Below are 25,055 nucleotides of genomic sequence, written 5' to 3'. Positions count from 1 at the left end.
TATAATAAACGCCTTTGGTTTAAGCTCACGAGTGTTTTGTCTTCCTCTGGACCATATCGTATCGCAAATGCTTATCAACTTCGATACCGCTCGGCTTGCTATCGACGAATGTTCGCACGAATAACTATATAGCTATGCCACCGGAAGCACAATATCGACACCATTTGTACACCCTCAAATCGCTTTTTCATAATACTTTTTTTTTTCTTTTTTATCTCATCAATTTTTTTATTTCTCTTCATATCCTAATGTTTAACAAAATTTTAATCAATCACACTTTTTTATTCAATGAGAAATAATAAATCTCTATATCTGGAACAGCGATATATTTCTCTAGAATAGGGAAAACTATTGCTATTTTAGTGAAACATATATCACTGTTATTAATTTATTTATTATTATTTTAAATATATTATAAATTACGTTTTTTAAATAAAATAAATATGGAAATTTGTATTGTGATAATCAATATTAATTTTAAATATTGTTTTCTAACAGTCATATATATATAAACTGATTGATATCCGGTGGCGGGAATGAGGTGAGGGAGTTTTATCTCAGAATGGCGCGTCATGAAAAATGATCCTTGTGAGAGAAAGAGAGAGAGAGAGCCGGTGGCCAGAAACCTTCCGAGACCTACTACTATATACTAAGCACATCTTTGCCTTTAATTTAAAACAAACATTGCCTCCGTTCTATTCATATTCGACCAAGCTTTCATCATTTTTAAACACGTCATCAAACTCTAATCATTATATATTTTTATTAATATCAAACAATATTATCGTTTATTTAATTTATTTTCACTAATGACTCGAGATTTTTTTTTCCATACTTTTATTGTCATTTAAATAATTTGACATTATTATTTTATTTTTTTTTTTTTATTAAGAAACAGTAATTCACTATTTTATAACAAATATAGGGGAAATTTATATTGATTGAAAAGAGATTTTTTTTTTTTTTTTAAGTGACCGTGAAAACCACTGACGATCGGGCGTCAGGTGCAAAGCTGAAACGTGTCGCGTGTCAAATCCCCTATAAACTGACCGAGCGAAATGACCAAACCCAAGCGAACGAACGGCACGATGCCGACAGCCAATCATACGCACTGACAAGGGGATGAGGTAGAGCACGGATATATTTATTTTTTATTTTTTTATACATTTTTCTTTTCCATTCCTCGATTTACTGGAAAATCAACTTTTTCAAGCGAGGCAAATCTGATCGACAAATTTTTGTTTAATTTATATAACCGTGTCTGGATTCAGAGTGACTAATTTCATCTTCTCAAGCCAAATAAAATTGGTTTTGGAGAAAGATATTCTTTTAATTATTCACTACAATTCAAACTCGCGAGAGTCAAATATTTATTTATATTAATTAATGCCTCAATTAATTTAACAAAAGAAATTATTTAATTCAATAATAGAAATAAATCTATGAAATAATAATTTTCAATTAAAAATTCGTTATATTTGTTATAGATTTCAAAAATTGGTAAGTTTATTGTGGCAGCAAACTACATATTTGCTGTCACATCAAATATAGGGACAGCGAAAAAATTTGCTGTGACAGTGAACTTTTAAAAATTAAGTTTATCATAGCAAACATTTTCGTTGTCGTATAAAAAATTTAGCTGTGGTTACTAATTTTGATAGATTCGATAGCAAACTTCGGGACAGCGAAAAAATTTGCTGTGGGGTGAAAAAAGTTTGCTGTGACAGTGAACTTTTAAAAATTAAGTTTAGCATAGCAAACATTTTCGTTGTCATAGCAAAAAAATTAGCTGTGGTTACTAATTTTGATAGATTCGATAGCAAACATCGGGACAGCGAAGAAATTTGCTGTGGGGTGAAAATAGTTTGCTGTGACAGTGAACTTTTAAAAAATTAAGTTTATCATAGCAAACATTTTCGTTGTCATATAAAAAATTTAACTGTGGTTACTAATTTTGATAGATTCGATAGCAAACATCGGGACAGCGAAAAAATTTGCTGTGGGGTGAAAAAAGTTTGCTGTGACAGTAAATTTTCAAAAAATTAAGTTTATCATAGCAAACATTTTCGTTGTCATCCCAAAAAATTTTAGCTGTGGTTACTAATTTTTGATAGATCCGATAGCAAACATCAGTTAGCATCTGTAAGCAATTTCTTCTTTTTTCGTAGTCAATTTTTGATAGGAAATATTTAGATAATTAGTAATTAATCTTACAGTCGTATAAACTATGGAGGTCAAGATCCTTCTGGTAAAAAAAAAAAATTCCTCCCTGTGTTTAGAATAAAAACATCTGAAACAAATTTAATTACCAAAGAAGAATAATTTTTTGTTAAGCATAGACAGGAAATGTGTTTGAAGAATGAGCGAGAGCTCATCTTTGAAGGAAACATGGTCTGGAATACTGGAGCGAGACATCTGTTTGACATCCCCGTTTGTCAAGGCGTGACTCGGCACTTGCAAGTCCCTCGGGTATATATATATATATATATACAAAAGCGATCGACAATCTCACCCGAAATGATCGTACAACACATATGTATATACTAAAAGTGAGAATTGTATATATCGATCTATGAACTTTTGGCCATTCGTGATCAATTGCTCGTGAAAATCGGAAACAATAACCCTCAAGAAATATACTTGAACGAGGTTTCCGATTCAAAAAAAAAATTTTTTTTCTGAAAGCAGATGATGTCACCAGGTAACTGCTGCATATAAAGCCAAAGGAGAAAATCAAAGATAAAAAAAAAATGTTTCATTTTAAAAACTGAAAGAGCACATCTGCAGATTCACGGATCGTAAAGATAAGATTCACCAAAAAGATATCGTTCACTTATGATGTAATGATTATCAAATAGGGGTTTTGAAAAAAAAAAAAAATTTATTAACATCTCAACCTTGGGAAAAAAACTTGGAGGAAATTAAAAAAAAAAAAAAATTATTGAAATACAAATGAATGAGATAAATATTGATAGAGAAAGATTACTTTAAACGAAATCATATTTGTGTTATCAAGTCAATTTTTTTTTTTTTCGAAAAGGAAGTAAAGAATATCACAAAAGTAGTCTATTTTGATTTATTTTTAAAAAAAATATATATATATGCCCTTGAAAAGAGTAAGATCAAGAGGATAGGAATATTGACACATTCCAGACAATTTTCTCGGAAAGCAATAAAAGAAGAGAGAAAAAAAAAATCGTAAACTGAAGTATCTCGAAATTGAAGAAACGACGCCAGACACTCTCAATCATAGAATAAAGGAAATAGGAGCGAGTCTAAAAAAAAAAAACAAATTTTCATCAGATGCATTTAAAAAAAAAATTTAAAGCAACTGACAAATTTAAATATTAAAGAAATCAGTAGAGAAAACAAAGATTAGGGATTACGAGTCGATATCAAATAGGAACGGAAATGATTTTTTTTTTTTCACTGATATATTGGCTCCACGTGGCTATTCACTTGAATCGTGATTCTCATCTACACCATTTCCTCTCTCTCTCATTCTCTCTTTTTCTCTCTCTTTCTCTGATGTTTCCCTCTTATTTTCTAACGCTTTTCTTTACATTATTTCTGGCTCACTCATTGAATTTTTTTTTTTTACAGTTCTTTCATGATCCCCCGCACCCTTTACCCTTGAAGCTGTTAAGGAGCAGTGGAAGAAAGAAAGAGAACTTGGTATCTAAAAATATTTTTATGGCGCTCCCGCTGTGATTCGATGCAGTGACTATATAGTCACTGCATAGCTTCTGTTTTGAAGCTTTGAATATATCCATCCCCCTTTTCGAAAGATCGTTGAAACGTGTGTTTTCTATCATTAATGACAAAATATATGATATTTCCGGTGCTATAGTCTATTTCTTTTTTTCTCCCCTCTCTTTTTTAAAATATCCATTTTTGGTGATCCTCGATTGTCAACTGTTTAAAAAAAAAAAAGTATTTTTAAATCCCAATAAAATAAGTCGATTTTTTTTAAATGTCTGAAAAATAATAGCATGAAGTAAATAACGTTAAATAGAATATATTACGTCGGTAAATGGAAAAATAATCAATGGCTATATATCTAAATATAGCATATATATATTAGCTATATACCTTATTCACTTTTTTTTAAAAAATAAAGCGAAGTTTTAATAATTTTTATCTTTATTTGCCATTAATTGATTAATTAAATTATTTTTAATTTACATTAAATTACCTTTTCTGAAATGATATGTAAATTAGTCATCATACAGTCTAACATCTTTCCTCTCTTTCTGGAACTTATTTTTTTACAGTCAAATTTCATGTTACACTTAAAAAAAACAAAAAGGTCCGAACTCTATAACACACACACATACACTACTCTTTCCCAGGACGCTGATAAAAAACAGAGTATCCAATGAAACGCGGAATGTCCCACGAGTTGTCAACGCCGATTGCCATTCCCGGTAATAATACCGACTGGAATCACGTCGGTTACTTACGAATACGTATATAAACACTCACACATATGCACCTAGAGATGTTTTGGTCAGAAACAGTAGAAAATCATGAGAGATGGAGAATGCACTCTCTCTCTCTCTCTCTCTGTTTCTCCCCTCTTCAAGAGAAAGAGAGAGAAGAGGATTTTACTCTCCCTCTCTCTCTTATGTGGCTCACTCTTTCTCCCCTTCTACCTGCGCAACTCGCGTTGATATCAAACTCTTTTTTTTTCAGTTCCTCTATCCTTTTCTTTCTTTCTTTTCTGTTTGTATCCGTCACTCTCGTGCTCGCGCACGCCTCCGATAAACCCGACCGTCTTCCTCGGCGAGCAGAGTTAAAGTGCTTAAAGTGTGTTGGTAAAGGACTCAGGCGATCCGCGATTCTGAGTTCGATGCCTCTCTGAGGTTCGTGGGAGAGGGGTGTGAGTGCCACCGACTCCGCCCACTTTTTTAAACCACGCCTTCCATCCATATAATATAGATATAAACACACCAAACACATGTGTTTGTGTTTATACTACTTGTATCCTCGAGACATTCGTATATATATATACACACACGAAACATATGATACTATCTAAGGATTTGTCGCGTACCTCACCTATTTACCTTCAGATCTTTCTTTCTCTTTCTTTCCAATTAGCCCCCAAAAAAAATTATTACCCTTATTTTTTTTTTGCGTTTTTATAAACGCAGGGCCGTCTCTAGAAACGGGCGCCAAAAATTTTATTGCAAAAATGTTATTTGATTCCTAGAGGTCAATGTTAATTGCGCGCGAAATTCAAAATGTTAATATTTGTGTGTTATCATTTTATAATACTTTTGCGAACACTAATATAATATTTAGATGATATATATTAATTTGAGAAAAAATCTACAATGAAAATAAGTCAAATGTTATCGCATGAAGATCTCTTACGGTAAACTTCGATAATAATGTTTGCTCGATTACGTGTTTGGCTGACGATTTTCGCCAGAAAGATTTAAGAAATGAGGTCTATCGTTATATTGAAAATTGTGCCACGAGCCTTATGGAATTTATGGAACTTGTTATCGCACAATCATAAAAAGAGATATATTTTTTAAGTTATATATATATATATGAAACCATCGAATTGAATTCTGTTACGTAAAATCTAACATATAATGACATATGTTATAAAAACGTAAAATTACTCTTTTCCTGCGAGTCATCATTTTAAAACGCTTCACACCGCTCTCACTGGACCTCCCTCATGATAATAAGTGAATATTATATCCATTAATGGAAAACATATATTTGTTTGATAAAATTCTTTATAAATTGCAATTCTTATTTTTAAATATATACAATGAACAAGATATTTCTTGTATTATAGAAATATTTTTTTTGCAGAAATATAAATGATACGATATATACGAGGTTATAAATACAATATAAAAATTTTCATATGATTTATTTGTCGTTCCAGTGTGGCTTGTTTTGAGGCTAAAAGATCTGCCGTTAAATAAATTTGCCTTCTAAAACGGCTTACACGTGTCCACGGGGGTTACGGAGTGATAGTTCCATGTTGCTCATTTCGTCACTCATTTGCGTGTGTGGTCTCTCTGTATAGCAAATTTCTATGGAAAATCGCTACATGACTTGTAGAGAGAGAAAAAAAAAGAGAGAGAGAGAGAAAATGAAATAAGTGTGATTTGAAATTACCCGCTGCCACCTACGTGAGAATATCTCCTACTGAGATTTCTACCCCAAGAAGCAGCGCTTCTCTCTCACCCACGCACGCCGAGGGTGGAATTTCTTGTATTCAAAACAGTAATCAACCTTAGAATAAGATCATATCCCACAAAGAGAAAATAAAACAAAAAAAATTTAAAAATTTATCCAATTTTTAAAAATTTATAAAATATTTAAAAATTTTAATATTTAACAAATTTGTACAATTTTTAGTAAGATATTTAAAATATGGTTAAAAATTAAAAAAGTAATATGGCTAATTATGTATATATATATACCGTAAATACTAAAAATATATGTGTTTTATAAGAGAGAGAGAGAGAGAGAAAAAAAGTGTAGTCATTAATTTGTATTCAACTTACAATTTTTTTTTTTTAAAGCGAATGAATGTCATGTGCATAGATACAAATGGGGTAGAAACGAGCGTCCTGTCGGTGCACAACCACGTGCTTTAGCCCTTTTTTTTCCAACCCTCCTATTCCCACCTCGTTCGCTTTCGTTGATCGCTTATATGCGCCTCCTCTCCCAAACCCTCGAATAAGCCACAGATGAAAACAAAATCCTACGAGACATCACGCAATACCTCTATATATATATAAATCGCAAAATGCGATGTGCGGAAATGCACAACTCCGGCGTTAAACTTTATCGCCACTTTATTTCGATCCCCATATTCAATTGCATATACGAGGATTTTTTTTCCATTTATTCGCAACAACACCAATGTATATATATGAACACAAATAATCTTCAAATTAACCCTACACTAAATTATTCATTTCAAAATTTTTTTTCTAAATTAATTAAGCATGTGATAAAATTTTTTCTTTTCATAAATGTCGAGTATACTCATCGAACTTTTTTTATATATATATATATTTTCATGATCTGTATAAGATACATTTGTAATGACGGCGGTGCAGTGAGGCATAAATCCTTTCTGACCTCCGTGCCATAATCACTATACGCGTCTGAATGCATCAGGCTTCTCCTTATATATATATATGATTCCCCACCCATATGGACGTAGATTTTCTACCAACCGTCTGCAGATGGTGTTTTAAATGGTTACCATGAACTTTTTTCTTAGCTTCTCTCTATCAAAAAGGGGAAAAAAAAAAATTCGCTTCTGGTTCCTGTAATTCCTTCAGCGATTTGTCCATCACACTCTGCACGGAGAAAAAAGATTTCTTTTATAAAGTAACTTTTACTACTTTCAGAGTAAAACTGGACCAACTCGAAGTTTCTGCGCATCTCTGGCAATTTTTACTCCAAAAATAGTAAAATTTACTCTAGAAATAGTAAAACTTACTACGGAAACAGTAAAATTTACTACAGAAATAATAAATTTTACTATTTTTGGAGTAAAAATTGTCAGAGATGCGCAGAAACTTCGAGTTGGTCCAGTTTTACTCTGAAAGTAGTAAAAATTACTTTTTCTTTTTCTCCGTGTGGACATATATATAAACACGCACACAAATACTCGATTCTCACGTGGGAATACCATTTGATCTGAAAAACGTCGAAATCTTAGTCATCAATATTTTTCTTATTCTAATTCTCAAAATGTACTTTTCTATACATACACAGAAAATTAAATGGCATTAAAATAAGCTGCAACGCTTCTTATTTTAATCCAATTTTGCTTATTTTAATTCATTTTGGTATTAAAATAAGCAAAATTGGATTAAAATAAGAAGCGTTGCAGCTTATTTTAATGCCTTTTAATTTTCTGTGATTATTATAATTTTTATCCAAAGAGTGTTAAAATGCTAAATCTACTTTTTAATTTTTTTCTTTAAAATAGTAGAGGGGGGGGGACAATAAGTCTGATCCCTATTGAACCATAGATAAGCTCAATGTCAGGTTGGTTTCTCGTCCCCCCCTCTCTCTCTCTCGACGTATCAATTTAACGTCGTAAAGACGGTTAGGGATTATCGGTTTTACATAGACTTACTCTCTCTCTCTCTCTCTACCCAAACCCCTGAAAAAGCTCCATCAATATGCACCCCCTGAAACAGGTTTCCGTCAAGGAAACCAGCCTCTTAAGCGAGCGCGTTCACGCGAACAAAATCGGATCCTGGGAAAGGATGCGCGCGACAGACTTTAAAGAAAAAAAGGGATGGTTTAATATATAAATTTGCGGGACAAACCTAGGGGTGGTTTTAAAAGTGTGGAAAAATTCGTGTCAAATGAGAGCCGCGTGCGGCTCACTTGACTGGTGTGCGATTATTCGTAAACTGTCCCTTCAAGCTAAATAGAAGAGAGAGAGAGAGAACATTATTCCTATATATTCGCAAGTTCTCTTCTCGCGCGGCCTTTGACTATATACTCGAAACTTCTCTCGTAAAAGAGAAGTGAGGAGAAACGGGGGCAAAAAGAGGGGGGGGAGGGGGACTTTAAGCGCAGGAGTCGTTGTAAATCCAATTAGCGCGAGACTTTGAAGTGGCTCCGGCACTCTGAGGTCCCAGTTACCTCCTTCGCGGGTCAAGGACTCGGAAGTATTTTTCACTTTGAATAATTTTATACATATATATACTTTTCTACGCGAAGGTTATCCGCATTTTTATGATTCACATATTTTTGTCAAATATATAACTTTGTGTTCATTTTTGACTTTATAAATAATTTCTAAAATTTTACTAGAATTTTTGAAAATTATGGGTCAAGGGGTGCATATTTAGTATATATAGGTGAATTTCACACGCTGATCAGTAGAAATGAATATTTGTCCATATACGTGTCCATCCCTTATATATATACAAAAGGGATTCATATAATAAAATGTATAAAGAACGAAGAAGCCGATATATTATCGAGACAGGTATATAATGTGTCTCAAAAATATACATGTGTGAGTTACGTGTCTGGGGTTTCGTCTCTTCAATATATACAGCTGAGCATCAGACTTGGCGAGAACCAGTTTTCAGCGGCCAATTCTTTATTTCAATGGTTCTTTCTCCCCTCCCCCTCTTGCTATATAGCTCTTTCCCTCACTCTATTCCCAGTTGGTCCTTTGCGTATATATATATATACGATATATGCCGCGCATACCGTTCAGAATTTGCATAGATCCTGTCGTGCTGAGCAGCCGATCTGCATATCGGGTGTCGTTAAAATTAGACGTGTACAGGGCACAACCCTCGTCACCCCTCTTTACTTCGAAAAAAAAAAAAATCACCCTTTTCTCAACTACCAACTTTGATATATGTCGTTGAGCTGCATTTCGATTGGTTCAATTTCCCTCTCAATATAGTTATACTGACTATTATTTTAAAATTTCAAGGTTTAAGGAGGGGATAAGAAATTTTTTTTATTTTTCTCGAAAGGATAGAAGCCAGCGAATTATATAGGTTATGTTTACGATAGTTTAGTAAACTCCCTTGCTCCCTTTTGTGTCGTCGTGATTTAAAAAATTTTTCCATTTTAGCAAAATAATATTTTATGTATTTCGGAACACGAAAAACAAAGAGAAGAGAAGACCCACAAATGTCGTTAAGATAAGAAGCTACGCGTCGCGACGCCCGGAAGCCGGAAACGTTATGCACTAGAGACGCTGGATGCTCCTCAAAGTCATTAAGACGACACCGAATCATATAACCGCGCGCAGATTCACCGGAAGGGACAACGAGGCATTGATATACAGAAATATTCCCCCTATTTCGAAATTATACTCTCTCTCTCTCTCTTCTTATTTTGATTGAAATTGGAATTGTGTATTTCGGACACATAAATATTAATGAAATGTACTTAAAAAAAAAGAACTTGAAGGTAAAATATCCCATTGAGTAACGGATATATGCTTGAGGTGTTTCAATTTCTTATCAGAGAAGGCTGATGGTCAGAAACCTCGGTCTTCTATTGTCCATATACGTTCGAAAATGTCTATATATACCAAGGCCATGAATTAGTGATTTGTGCGCCTCAAAACATCGTCCTTTTTTTCTCTCTTTTTTTTTACGATATTCTTTCGTCTCTCTTTGAGGTATTGCCTTCATCTTTTACGATCCCATTTGCATTGCCGGCAAGAACGAAGCCACAAACGTTTCGAGCTTGAAAGAAGGTAAAGAAGGGGTGAACGTGTGAACTCTGTTGCTTAATAACCCGTATCTACGTTTGAGTGTGCGTAAAAGACGAGAACATCACGATAGAATGTCTAAACTCACACATATATATTATATATATAAAATACATATAGGATGTTCACGCATGAAACTTTGGGACTCTCTCATCGCGAGTTGATTCTAATTATCGCAAAGAGTTACAATTAGAAAGCGCTTTAATTGAAAACGTTTCGCAAAAGTAACTTGCGTAAACATTCCGGTACTTCGTATTCCTTTCAGATAATCGCGCTTTTACACATAAACTTTTGTCTAGACCGTGATTGCAAAAATTTATTAAATCTTTTAATTTTTTTTTTGAATGCTGATTTTTTGGATATCAAAATTAATTATTTAAGAGGAGACACATTTGAATTGTCAGTTATATGGGATATAATTCCCGCGCCAATGCATGGAAACAATAATGATGCACCTGTTCCCCCAAAGAGTGCTACCATCTGTACAACTAACTCCCCCTTTGGCGAAAGGTTATTTCACCAAAGAGGCCTTTGGGCTTGAAACTGTATACACGTGAATTGTCCTCATTGTTTTCCAATAATATTATCCGGTGTATAAATTCAGCTTAAATAGCACTCTGTGATACACGATAACTGTAATTATATGAATGGCCAGAAAATAATGCAAGTAATTGTTACATACGCACAGATATCTCTCTCTCTCTCTCTCTCTTTCCCTCTTGAAAACAATAAATTGTCGATTGCGAGTTATGTGCACCACGTGAAATCGGACCATTTTGGACAAAAGTCAAACCAAAATTGAAAAGACAATATTTTCCATCATTCGCAACAAAAGAAGAATAAATTAGTTATCGAAAAACATTTTCCCTTTTGTATTTTATAAAATCTTGATTTTTTAGGATCTACAATATATATAAATGCGTATAACATACAAAGTGCATTTAGTCTGAGAGGGCATTATATATATACAGAGAGAGAGAGAGAGGTTAATGAAATACGAGTGACGATGGTTTCACATTTCGAAGCTTAAGGCTTTCCTGGCATATATCGCGTTTAGTGTGTGCAATGAAGTTTTGCCGGAAGCAGAGGACTGATTCAGTTAGAATTGAAGGAACTTTTCGTTGATTGGTAAACTGATTTTGCGGGGGGCCAACGTTAGTTAACTGGACATGAAACGGCCATACAAGTTAAAGGCATTATCCTATTTTGTAGAAGACGCTAATTAAGCCTGTTTCAAGGCTCCGCCATCCACATTTGTAATTAGCTCTATTCTCTATTTTCCCGACAATCCGATTTATAATAAAAATATTTACATTTTTGTTTCTGTAATTATATTGACTGTTTTTTTTTTGAATTTCAGAATGTTATATTTGAAAATTGATCGAATTTTCTTAAATTAGTGATTATTTCCGCAAGTAACTCTCAAATGAGAAGCACGATTATAATACAATAAATTATTCCGCTTAAGTTATAAATTTTGAATAATTTTATACTTTAAGGAGAAAGAGAGAGAGAGGATATTAAGTATAGAACTGTCATGACAGAATAATACTTGTTATTCAAGAGATGAGGGGCGACGTTCGATCCATTTGAAATAACCAGTGAATCGCAATCTATAGAGTTTTCAACTAAAATTATATAATCCATTAAAATATCGGTTATTTCGGGGTATAACTGGTTTTGATTTAATTTTGATGAGAAAATTTTGTTTCTTTAAGGTGATTTATATTACATTATAATATTACCTATATAGATGTTATAAATACGTTTGTATATATGCTTACGATACGGTGCGCGTCCTAAAGTGGATGACGCAATAGCGAACGCGGGACCCCAATAGGTCGAGATGAGAGCCATTGTATGGCAATCTTATAATTTAGACAATCACCGATCAATTGAATGGGCCTTTACTACTGATATACATGCAGCAACCGTACACGCGGCCCGAGTGAATGATGAATGAATGAAGGGACAGACGAATGAATGGACAGATAGTTGGCTCGGCTTAAACGTTCGTAAATAACCGAGCGCTTCATTCAATTACTTTCAATCGCTTCGAGCCAATAGATACAATTTAAAAAAAAAAAATCCCTCCGCGCTCTCTTCGGCGATGCGCAATAATTTTTTTTCTCTCTTTTTCGCGCTAATATATACCTCTTTTTTTTATCGATCAAATGACGTGATCCATTTTAATGAGAGTCAGAATTTTAATATTTATTATATAATGATTGATTTTCAAAAGTGTCGGTTTATTCGAGAAGATTAAATTCTATTGGAGTGATTGTGATTTATGGACGAATAGAATGGTGGTTAATAATATTTAGAGATATGATATGAGAAAAGAATCTATCGTGGATGTGTTAATGGATGGTAATTGGTGAGGATAAGTTTAGGTTTGCTTGCATGTTGATGCGTCACATCCGGATTATTCTGGTACATATATATTGACGTGTACAAATAAGTCGCAAATAAGAAACGGACACTGTTTCCGTTAATGACATATATTAGATTTCTTCGAATTTATCTATAATGCCTTCTATTTAGTATATTTTTTTTCTTCGTTTTCAATAATTGATTGATATGACTCATTAATAAAATATAAATTCAATAGACGCATTTTTAAATTTCTCAGAAATTATAAATTTTAGGATGCTTCTAGGAATTTGAATTAGATCTCAATTTTTTGATTTTGTCGCCCAACAATAGAATTGATATAATTTATCGTTTATCCTGCCACGATGGCAATTTATCACACACAAAAAAAGGAAAGTTAGCCACCAACTTCCTGCAAGTTATCAATCTTTCGTTTCCGTTGCTGTATATATACATATTTCGATATAGAATCAAATTTTTGATGTTCCAAATATATTTCATTATTGTATCACAATTTTATTATATAATTGCAATAAAATTGATTTTTAATTAATTATAGAATTCTTTATAATTAATTATCTATTAAGTCAGTAAATTGTAAGCCAATTATATATGAATACAATAGAAAAAATTGTAAAAAAAAAAAAATGAGTTGCCTAAAGATTTTAGGTTTTTGTGAGTGTGTGGTGTTCGCGTGACTAGATGTTAGCGGTCGAATAGACGGTCTGCCGCTCATCGCGTGAATATTCATTCGAGACTGGGCGCTAATTGGCGCTACGATGACTATTCATGATTTAACGATTTTCAATAGCTGTTACTTGACACAACGCGGTGTTCAACCTACTATATATATATATATATATATATATTGCCACACATACTAATATTGTGTGTGGTATATAGTGCCACGAGCTTTGTTCAGTCTGTTGTACGGACGCGAGAGTCCCGCGTATACGTACTTCTCATATTCGCGTAAATTATGTTTCCTGGATAATTGCTCGCACACGGCTGGTTACTAAACTCCTTGTGCTGAGTGTATCTGCTAATCATGTAAAGTAGCTACGCGGTATCTGTCTGCAATAATTGCATATATTGTCGAACATATTGTATATATATATCACAATATAAATAATATATTCAATCTTTTAATTAAAAAAAAAAAAACCTAAAAAAATATTTCCAAAAATTATTTTTAATTTTAACTTTTCAATTCAACTTATTCCATTCATATGTCCATTTATATAAATGACCTGAATATCACAATATTGATTTTCTATATTTTATTTTATTAGAAACTATTATTTTATTAATATTTAAAAAAAACTAATATGGAAGCTTATTTTTTTGCTGTATATTTTTAAAATCAAATACAATTTTAATTTTTATATGTTTGCTCGTGGCATGTATGTTTATTTAGACTCAAGTTTACGGCTCACTTTGAATTCACTTAAATCTCACAACCCTCCAACTTTCTTGATCTGCACTGAATCTCTGGACGCAAGTAGTGTAGTGCGTTTATCCAAATGATACGCGGGGGCATTTTGTCCTATAATCCAAGAGTGTGGACGATTTTGGAATATTTTGGAACAAGTCCAAGCGACCTTTGAAAGAGTCTTTAAATTGAGCGGCGCGAAAGATATGCCCTCTCTTCATCATCAAATATATAGCGAGAAAAGAGAAACGACCCTATAATTATTTTCATTTTCAATTATGGAGAAAAATGTAAAAACGAATAAAGTAACTTTTTTACTTAACTTTATAAAAGTAAAACTAACTGCGTCCACAGTTTCTGACAATTTTTACTCAAGAAATAGTACTAATATCGGAATAATTTTACTATTTCTCACAGTAAAAATAAAGTCTTAAACCGTTTACACCTTAAATTAAGCCTATATATTTTGCATAAGTCTGTCCTTTTTTAATTGGTCTGACTCCGTTTACACCTTAAATTCAGCCTCAAAAATAGGCTGAAATCAAGATTTCTTTTTTAGTGTGCTGGAGTAAAAATTAATAGAAGCAATATTGTTATGAGGGTTATAATTTTAAAAAAATTCAGTTTCTTGAAGCAAATTCATCAAAAACTTTTTTGCAAATGACCTTGAAATGTGAATTTTCATTTAGTGAAAAATGTCATTTGTAGTTCTTTGCCAAATAATCAAAGAGTGTATATGTTGTAGGTCGAGACTTGAACCGGAAGGTTCGGAGTTCGCGACCTGCACGTCCCGTGAAGTACGGCTCGCGTGCCTGGCGCATCTGTTGCACACACGACCTACACGACACACGATACATATATGTATATACATACATATATATACATATATATACATATATATATATACATATGTATACATATATATATATATATATATACACATATCTGTATATATATATGTATATACGCTCTTCTTTCGCGTACGTGCGTTCACACTGACATTCGTAAAGTCAGTGTGTGGTCAGTGCCAATTTACCATTCGCTTCTACCTACGAATTAGCGTTTGGCCACATACGTGCATGGGACCACCGCTAACCTCTCGAGTTTATGGTTTCGGCACGCCTTTGCATTCTCGCCAACCATATAGGTATATAACACAACGCGTTATCGGCTTGAGAATAAAGGCCCTCACTGAGCCCATCAAAAGATTTTGAGTACACAGTAAAAATCTTCATTCTGGGTGGCTGCCTCACGAAAGTATAAAAAAAAGGGCACATCACTTTATTCCCAATGTTGTCAATCATGTAAATTGGAATTTATGACATACAAGAAAAATATCTGTAAATTTTATTGTCTGTATATTAATAATAATATTTTATTTATTTTTTAAATTATAATTTCGGATAAATGATATTATCAATGGGTCGTAAGTGCAGTGACCCGTGAACCCGTACTTTTCCAATGAACCGGCTTTCACTTCTGTCTGATGTTGAAGTCGATCGCAAAAGAGTGACGTTTTCAGGTCTTGAAATATAAGAAGAAGAAGCTCGTCGAGGATCGTTGTTCAATGCGAGTAAATAAATAGAAGAAGCATTTAAACTTACAAAAGGCGTTGTCTATATATGAATTATAGACATTCGATCGAATTTTACGTAATGCTTTTATATACAAGATTCTATTATACCATTCAGACATATTGTTAATCGATTACGTCGCATTTCATTTGAATCAGCAAATGAGATTTATAATACGGTAGAGGTAATTAGATCTATAATGTAAACTAAAACCTAAAATCGTCTTATATAGAAATCGAATTGAGAATATATAACAATATCAAGTTACAAGGATTGTAAAATTATATAAAAACAATTGAAAATTTTGATAGAAAAAAAAGATTTATTCTTAAAAATACAAATTTAGAAATTATAATAACAAGACATTCCATAAAGCACAGTTTCCACGCAAGCGACAGTAAATGGGTAGTTAAGTACCGCGAGACGTGTCTCCGTTTATTTGGATATTTTTGGAGTGTGGGTGAATCACAGTTTGGCCGCGGTGAATTGCTACTCGCCGCGCTACTGTGCTTCTCCGCTAGCTAAATCACTTATTTCAGAAATAACGCCGCTAGCAAATTAATAATCGTGAATTCTATTCTAAAATCCTATATCCCAAGTGTCTCTTTGCGGTAACCCCTTTGCAGGAATGAAGAGGGAAGAGGGGAACGCAAAAACAAGAAAATCGCTTTGCGCTCATATCTCTGCTTCTAAAATCGCTATACGCCGTATGCACTTTGCCAACGATCTTAAGATTCGATATTCGGTTTATATATATGTGACGACATTTGTACGATCCTTCTATATATATTAATAGATGCTCACCAAAATGGTGTATAATTATCTATATACAATATTCTCGAAATGTATTTTAGTTTTCAACACAAAACTGAATTATCACTAATAAATATATATACGAAGAAGAGGAAGAAAAACAGGAATTAGAAAAATTATATTAATTAACTTAATGAAAAAAAATAATGGCATTATAGTTTATTAAAATATAATTAAAGTAAATGAATTCCAATATATATGTATGCAAAAGTTAAATGTTTATATACTTATCATCAGTTTTACGAGAGGACCGCGTGACTCATATTCAAGTTTTAACGTTCTACGGAAAGTGGTGCCGCCAGTCGGGGATTTCGTAAAGCTTGTCAGGGATTCCCCTTCCGATACGGTGTTGGGAACTTTGTTGAGAAGAGTGGGGAAGTGAGTTCCCTCCAAGGGAGTTTCGAGACGAAAGGGGAAGCTGAGATGGTATGCCAGAAAAACTTTTGTCCATTCAGAGAGAATGCATGCACCCTAAATAGGAAGTACGTTGAAAGATATCTTTTTCCTATATATATATACATGGACCGGAAGTAACGACATTTCTTTAACAATCTTATATACGAATAGATATGGAAACAAAAATCTTTAAAAAAAAAAGAACACAAAATATATTGGTTAAAGTAATTTTAATTAAAAAATCAATTGGATATTTCCGATAGGAATTACAAATTGAAAACAATTGAAAAATTCAATTCAGAAAGGGTGAGTGAAAAGACAACTATACATGTATATATAGTTGTTCTCATTTGGTAATCAAGAAACGTTCGAAACGGACAGATGGACGAGTTCACTTTGAATAATCTCGTAACTTGCGAAGTGCTCAGAAGCACTTTAGCAACGTGATGTAAATTATTTCATGATATATACATATATTTGTGCCACACAAAAAATTATTTCTAGAAATATAATTAAAAAATTATTTTTCAATTTAAACATTTCTCTTCCTATACGAGAATTCGTAATTATGCGAAAACATTTTTCTTTCATTATTACCTTAATTTAATATTTTTTTTAAGTGAAATTAGTATATATATATATATATATATATATATATATAGGAAGCTGCTTTGATCAATAGACATAATTATGGAACTATGTGCTGTTAATATAGTGCACAATTACTATGCACTAATTTTCGCCTCTAAGCAGGTGTATTTTATTGAAAACATATAGGTATAGTTGGGCAATAACTATATAGCATACTGTCAACAGTTTGTCACTTATGATCACTTAATATCTTTATTACTTGAAAATCTTTTGACAAAAGATGACAGAATGTAAGAATTTTCAGTTTACTATAAACTCACTGATCCTATAGAAAATCTTCTATATATTATTATTGTACTCAGAACGGAATCCGGAAAAAAATGATTATTTCAATAACAAATATAGAAATACCGGAAGGCAAGCCGGAAGGTATCCTGTCAAAATTCCAAAAAGGATCAAATTCATTATATATGTTTATTTAGGTGCGGCGTATATAGAGATTATTTCAAATTTACATGCGTCTGATGTTTACGCGCATTTCAAAATACACTCAGTTTACTTAACAGGCGTAAGTCGTTGAGTGCCTTTCTGTCGCTGTGTGACACGAGAAGCGCGACAATCTCGCAGACGCATACATCTATATATATATATATACTATATAGATTCAAAGCCACATTCCCACAAGTTGTATTCGATTCCCTTGAAATCTTCCAACTATCATCTATACCAAAACAACAAGCATCCGACAAACTTCTCGACCCCAAAACGATCATCAACCCCAAATCGCCCAAGTGACCGAAAATCTGACTAACGACCAATTACAAGAACACTCCAAAGGATTCCCTAGATAGCATTTCAAGACATTTGCCAAGGAGATAGAGATTCTCACTTGATTTTACTAAATCATTTTTTTTTTTCATTTATTTTCAAACAGATTTATAATTCGATTTAATCTTATATCTATCGAGTGAAAATTTGCCATACTCATAATAATTTCATGGAACATTTTTAAAATAGCCTAAGGTAATAAGGCGTTCGAACTTATATATATATGTATTTATATAGAAATTATCCTAGCGGGGAAAAGTATTATATTATCGAGATTGATTGGAGCGAAACGAACGCCATAATATATCGAAGCGTAAAGTCGTTAATTTTCCGGAACTTATATTCTTAACGCCAATCAAAGTCAATTGGTGCTCCGAAATATATATATATACGCCAGTTAAGAAAGATAGAAATATCTCGTAAATGAAATTCGCAACGGTTTTCGATACAATTCTCATCTTTTATGCGCGCCAAAAACCATCATTTTTGATGATCATTTATAACGATATTATCTGATGTGTGTCAATCATCTATATGATTTTCGGGTACAGATTTACAAATTTAATATTAGATAGCGCTTCAAGTGATGGCGAGAATGAATTATTTAGGTCGACCGGTGCTTAATTTCAAGTCATTTAGATGAACGGTAATTGCTTCGCCCAAAATTGAGCTTTATACATATATATATATAACTTTTGCATCAGTGTAAGATCATTGCTACAACATTTAGTTAATAATCTCTATATTCTCAATAAAGATCTATTCTCAAAATGATGTCTTGATTTTCTTCATACCCCCCTTCTATATATATTATCCTATATAAACGAAATTTCTCTCCGAATTTAAATTATAATACAGAATCTTTGTCTGTCAAATTATCTTTAAATCTTATTTATATATCAATATTATATTCGATTCGGCACGCTTTACAAAATTTAAATAATTAATATTTTTTTCTCTTCGATGAATTTATTTAAATATTGGGGAAAAAAATGTAAATCGAATTTTAAAATTTTTAAAATAATATTGAAAACTATTATATAAGAAAAATTTGTTGTAAAAAAATCCTTTTGAAAAATTTGTAATTAGTTTCGGTATTAATGTTTTTGAGATATTCAAGACTGATTAATTTAACTACGGTGAGTATATATTTGCAAATTTGTTTTTCATTCAGTGTTTTGACAATAGCTTTCCTGCCATCGGGGGCAATGTTTAGTTGCATTCTACATTCGACCTCGTTCCCTATCCCGATCGGACTTCCTCTGACAGTTAAACGTTCGACCTACTGGCGTACAACATTCCAACCCTCCGGATTATCTCACCCCTAGTTGTACACTTTTCAAATTTTTTTTTGAAATTCTAATAATTATTTTTCTCGTCTTTCATTAAATTTGGGAAAAAGGATTTTTTTTTTCAACGCCAAATAAATGAGAGTAGAACTTACCTGTTGCCAGAATTGCATGAGCAAGTAGATACGTTCCTTTCTGAAGAGCCATTCCATGGACTGCATTGCCTGGAGATCGAAGGTACTTGCTTCAGCAGAGGCCTGCATGTCTTTTAGAGAGACAGCAGAATTTAATGAATTAAGAAGTGGCTGTTGAAGTGCCGTTGTCACGATGTTATTATTGGTACCAGTTACCAAATTAGCGTGATAAATTGTAGCGGGCGCATGATTCTCTGTACCGCCAGAAGCCAATAATTGGGCCCCGATTGGCGCAGAAGGCCCCTGGAGCCCCAGTGACGAAGCCACTTTGACGGCTTCGATCTTCTCCGGCGGTCCCAAAACAATTCACACTCTCTCACGCACACACACAAAACACACGCGCGAGCGCCACAAGTTCCACCACAAGATTCTGCTAGCAAAATCACTTTAATTTTCGTTTCGGCATCGATGCCACAAATCACTGGCTCATTTAATAAAAAAAAACCGAAATTTTTTTTGTTTCCTCGCCAAATAAAATATGTGGCGCAATTTTTTGGGATTCTCCTTGTTTTGTTTATTTAAACCATCAGCGGTTTAACTATAAAACGATGTCGAACCCGACAACGAGGCATTGTTATGATCATCAGTTTCAACACTATAAATTTGTGACACTCGTTTATGCACTTAATTAACGTTAGTTCACTCTAATCCCACTGTTGCACAATAACCGATTTGAAAAATCGTTCCACAAAACACTTTTTTTGCACAAAGATCGTTTTTTTAATTTTATCCGTTAATAATTGTTCCAATGATGTTGATGATTTAATCAACCATGCCAGGTCAATAATCCGATTGATGTGAATCACTTTTTTTTTTTCGTTTTGAAAAAAAAAGGGTTGCTCCTTATTCGATCCAACAAGAGAAAGAGACCCTTCCTAGCAGGCTCCTAACCTGAAACTAAGAGCTACCGGAGGACCGATGCATTGCCTGGTGGGAGGGCGATGGGTTAAATGGAGGGGATGGGAGGCGCTTAGTTGGCAAAGTGGGGGTTAAGCCAACCCACTGAGTGACGAATCGAGTAGCAATACACATCCCCTCCATTGTGAGTGAACCGCCGACTGAAAGCAACATTTCACATAGTGAGAAAAGAGAGAGGGGGGGGGTGGAGATATAACTTTTGGAGTGGGATTCCACTGGAAAGAAGCGGAGGCTGGCAAGGTGGCACCTAAACGAGGATCTCGTAGTTTCAACTCCCCGACCTAGGCGCCTGCCGCCCCTTTCCAATCCCGTCCTGCCAATCGCTAGTTTTTCTCGAACCCCTTTTCTTGATGATGTGAACGAATCGGTCGCCTTTTTCGATACCGGATAAAGTAATGTCCCTGAGGTGTCCTTCGAATTCGTACTTGAAATGTCGGTTTTATCCCTAAAATAATCAGAAAACCGACATTCTCACGATTTTAAAGGGCTTGAACTTTTATTTTTAATTCCTTAAATTTAATATTTCAAAATTATCATCAATATTATTATTTTTTTTTTTTAAATAAATTTATTAAGAAATTTAAACATTTAATTAACTTATTATTAAAATTCATTTTAAAAAATGTAATGTTTATATTATAAATAAATTCATTTAACAAATTACATTTATAAAATAAAATTTTTATTGCAAAATTATTTTTTTTTTATATCTCGATTCTTTTTATGTTGATATTATCTCATTCTTAAAAGAACTTTTAATAAAAAAAGAATAATAATAATAATAATTGCAGTTATATAAGGCATTGTATAATTGCCCCTGAATGAAAATAAATATCGTTTCTAAAAGGCGACAGATTCACAATAAATAAACTGATTCAACAAACTCACCAGTTCATTCTTCGTAAAAAAAAAAAAAAAAAATCAAAAAACATTTTACATCTTTCTTGCTCAATTATAATTTTCTCTGAAATCGAATCGACATATTTTTTTTTATACACGGAAAGGTTAAAGTTTCAATTAATAATTCACAGTTAAATTATATAGTTCATGATAAGTTCACACTTTCACAACCCCCTTTTTTTTGTCGATTAAAATAAAAGTTTGAAGTTTCTATACCTCCTCAATATAACACCAAGTTTTGAAAAAAGAAAAAAAAAAAAAAATTGTCACGATAGGGATATATATAATTGTGAAATCTCTGAGAAACGTGACACATTTGTACCGCCCTCAGGTGAGAAGATAGTTATATGAGGTGTATTAAACCAGGAGAGAGCCCCCTTATGTCATATATAAAAAATAGGCTAATAGTACAACGCGTGCGGATAATAGCTGTTCAGAAAGGGTTATACCCACTATATATACACCGCCTTTTACCAAGGTATCGCGAACTTCACACCCGCGTTAAAATAAGCGTTTGGTTTTGCACACACAGTATATATATATATATATGCATTATTACCGCACATAGAAGCCAGAAACGATGAATTAATTAATTTTACAAAATAGTTTAGTAATTTTCATCTCATTTCTTTAAAGTATGCTTATATTAACAAATTTTCTTTAAAAAAAATTATTTTTTACATTAATATATATATATATATTTAAATATTTGAACGAATTTTAAATAAATTATTTTCGAATTTTTTGTTTTTAAAAATAAATTTCATTTTAAAGCAATGATTAAAATAATTTTGTTTTTAATATAAAGATTGAAAAATATACAACGTGGAAATTGATTTTCAAAGACAAATATAAAAAAAAAAAGTTTAAACACGGACTAGTGCGGGTAAATAATTTATTAAATGTAGTGTAAAGACGCATAACAAGAGTGAAATGGTTAAGTGAGCTTTAAACTTCGAACTAGCAAGGGTTATGAATATAGCGTTACCAATATTTATCGTTCCAAACGCCTACGATTATATGACAACCAGTTGTCAACGGTTGCTTTACGATCACAACCGTGTATAGAACGAGGATTAGTTTGTCAACGCTATATAGAAGCAAAACTGTCCGCCGCGCGTGCATTCATCTCCGTGGCTTTTAACTTTCTCCCTCAAAAGTCAAATTTCATTCTATTTATTTCTTGTCCTTATTAGAGAGAAAATTCAATTTTTTTTTATATCTATTATCGTTACATCAAAAGATATTATTTTTAAAAATAATACTTTATAGGTATTTGTCCATCTGTCTGTCTATTGGTCCGTATAAGAAATATATATCTACGATCTAATAAGCAAAACATATGTTAAGTTAAAAAATTCCTTTTTCGAAATATCTCATTCTTTTCTATATATTTTTTTTTAAATATTAATTTTATTTATTACAAATTAATTTTTGAAATTTTATTTTTATAAATTAGAAGGAATGCAAATTTTTCAAGTCGCACGCTACTCAATACCATTTCACGCGATAAAAGTCGGCATCAAGGGGGACAGGGCCTCGTCTTCATCTAGCGCGATTGTAATAATATCTTAAAGGATAAACGCCTTCGTCGGTTTCTTCACAAGTTCAAGAGCCGCGCTCAGGGACATCTCTCCCTTTCCATATAGGCGCAGGAGTAAGCAAATTTTTCTTCAACGATAAGATAAAAGCATCATGAGAATTTGTAATTCGGTTTTTCACGAATAATACAATTGCCATTCGTAATTTTCTTTTTTTTTCTGTCATTTCTAATACTCGAAAAATTTCACTGCGGGCGATTTATCGCAATTTTTTTTTCTTTCTCAATATTTATCATTATTTCTATTCAATTAATACACGAATTGTACAAGATGGGTGAATTTTTTTTGAAACTTGTGGGAAAAATTAAAAAAATTCTAATTTTTATCGCACAAGTTTCAAATTTTGTAAGAGAAATCTTTTCTATATAGAATGTATGTATATGATAAAGAGAGAGAGGCGGAGCAAGAGAAGTTGGTTGACCGCACTCCTTATAGTGAGATAAAGGGCAGAGTATTATAGTATGTAGTAGTCGAGACGATCAAGAATCCGACCTATGGTCACGTTTCTGGCAACTCGGTTCGACTTTCAAACTGACATTTTATTCTTTAAAAGCACTACCGATTTTATGCGCACGTATTTTTCATACTGATGACAAACATTTTTTTCTCCTACTTAAAAACAAAACAGTTATTTTTTTCTCGGAGAAAAAAAAACACTAAATTTTTTTTTGTAAAATATTGAAAAAAATTTCTGAATATAATTTAAGAAATTTTACAAAAATAAAATTTTCACTATAATTTTTAGAAAATAACTTTATATAACCCATATGAAATTTTCACTTCGTCAAAAAAAAAAAAAAAAGTAAAAATTTCATCACTGTTCTTCAATTGGAAACAATATATAATTGAGCAAGAAAGTATGGACCACTTATAAAAAAATCACAATCACAGAACTTAAAAAAAAAAAACTCACTGGTGTGTTTTAAAAAAAAAAATTCACTTTCGGCGGTTCAAAAATTTTTTGGAATCAAGGGGGTGGGAAAAATAAATAAACACTGGACATAGTGGTACGTACTAAGTGATAAAACTGGAACGATGTCACGAGAGACTTGTGTTGATTTGTCTCATTGATGATATAGATATATATGCACGTATTTGTATATATATATATATATATTTATTATAACTATATATATATGGACGTACGATTGTGAAGGGTCCTGTTAGGCCTGTGTTCTGGCCGAGACTAAACTCGAACTCGGTTTCTGCAGCCCTCGCTAGTCATCCCTCCGCTGTACGCACTTTCATCCCCCCTTGCAAAACTATTGACCCTAAAAATTTCTTTCTAACTAATCTTTTCCATTTATAATAAATTTTATTCTATTTTTTGAAAAACACATTGTAATAATTATTTTTCTCAATTAAATATTAATTTATTGATGAAAAAAAAAAAAAAATTTACAAACTAAAATCAATGAATGTGATTTATAATCATGTGGGACAATAGTTATGCCGATGAGGTAACTAGGGAAAGCAAGAGTGTAGGCCAGTCGGTGGCGCCATACAGCGGATTGATGATAAAACTGAGATGAAGGCATACAAACGGGGGTGGCATCCCCTCTACTGAAATTTCATAGAAGAGATGCGATGCGCCTTTCTCCCCCACTATTGCCAATCGTCGCACTCTCTACCCTTCGCTTCACCGGGATTCACCACCAAACACGCGCAACTATCGGGATGTCCTCTATATACGAGAGATAGATATATTGGAAGTATCGGTGACTTTAACGGGACGATCAGAAACGTCGACCTTCGATTTTGATCAGCTTTGCTGATTCCAATGCATTTTACATATATCCATACGAAGATATAGTTATAATATATTCAAAATTTTTCTTTGAAAAATATATTATATTTATCTTTTTTATTCGATAAGAAAATTAGAAATAAA

The 25,055-nt window shown here is 32.8% G+C and overlaps 1 protein-coding gene across 12 annotated transcripts in view; it reads right to left on the bottom strand.

The window, feature by feature from the left end:
- Positions 1 to 24,343, bottom strand: part of LOC127277372 (homeobox protein cut-like) — an 83,760-nt gene extending 59,417 nt beyond the window's left edge. For 9 of the 12 annotated variants that reach the window (XM_051298463.1, XM_051298468.1, XM_051298465.1 and 6 more), the window contains exons 1-2: positions 24,180 to 24,343; positions 19,707 to 20,636 (exon numbers count right to left, since the gene is read on the bottom strand). In XM_051298463.1, the coding sequence (XP_051154420.1) occupies positions 19,707 to 19,814 (108 nt within the window). In that variant the 5' untranslated portion in view covers positions 19,815 to 20,636; positions 24,180 to 24,343. Of the gene's footprint in view, positions 1 to 4,195; positions 4,855 to 19,706; positions 20,643 to 24,179 lie in introns of those variants that run through there. The other 3 variants (XM_051298474.1, XM_051298464.1, XM_051298469.1) reach the window with 3 other exon arrangements.
- Positions 24,344 to 25,055: the final 712 nt, after the last annotated feature.

The sequence above is a fragment of the Leptopilina boulardi genome, unplaced genomic scaffold (genome assembly GCF_019393585.1).
Source record: "Leptopilina boulardi isolate dan_hultmark-lab unplaced genomic scaffold, ZJU_Lbou_2.1 LbouV2_165, whole genome shotgun sequence".
NCBI lineage: Eukaryota > Metazoa > Arthropoda > Insecta > Hymenoptera > Figitidae > Leptopilina > Leptopilina boulardi.
This window is presented reverse-complemented; position numbering and strand designations above follow the sequence as displayed.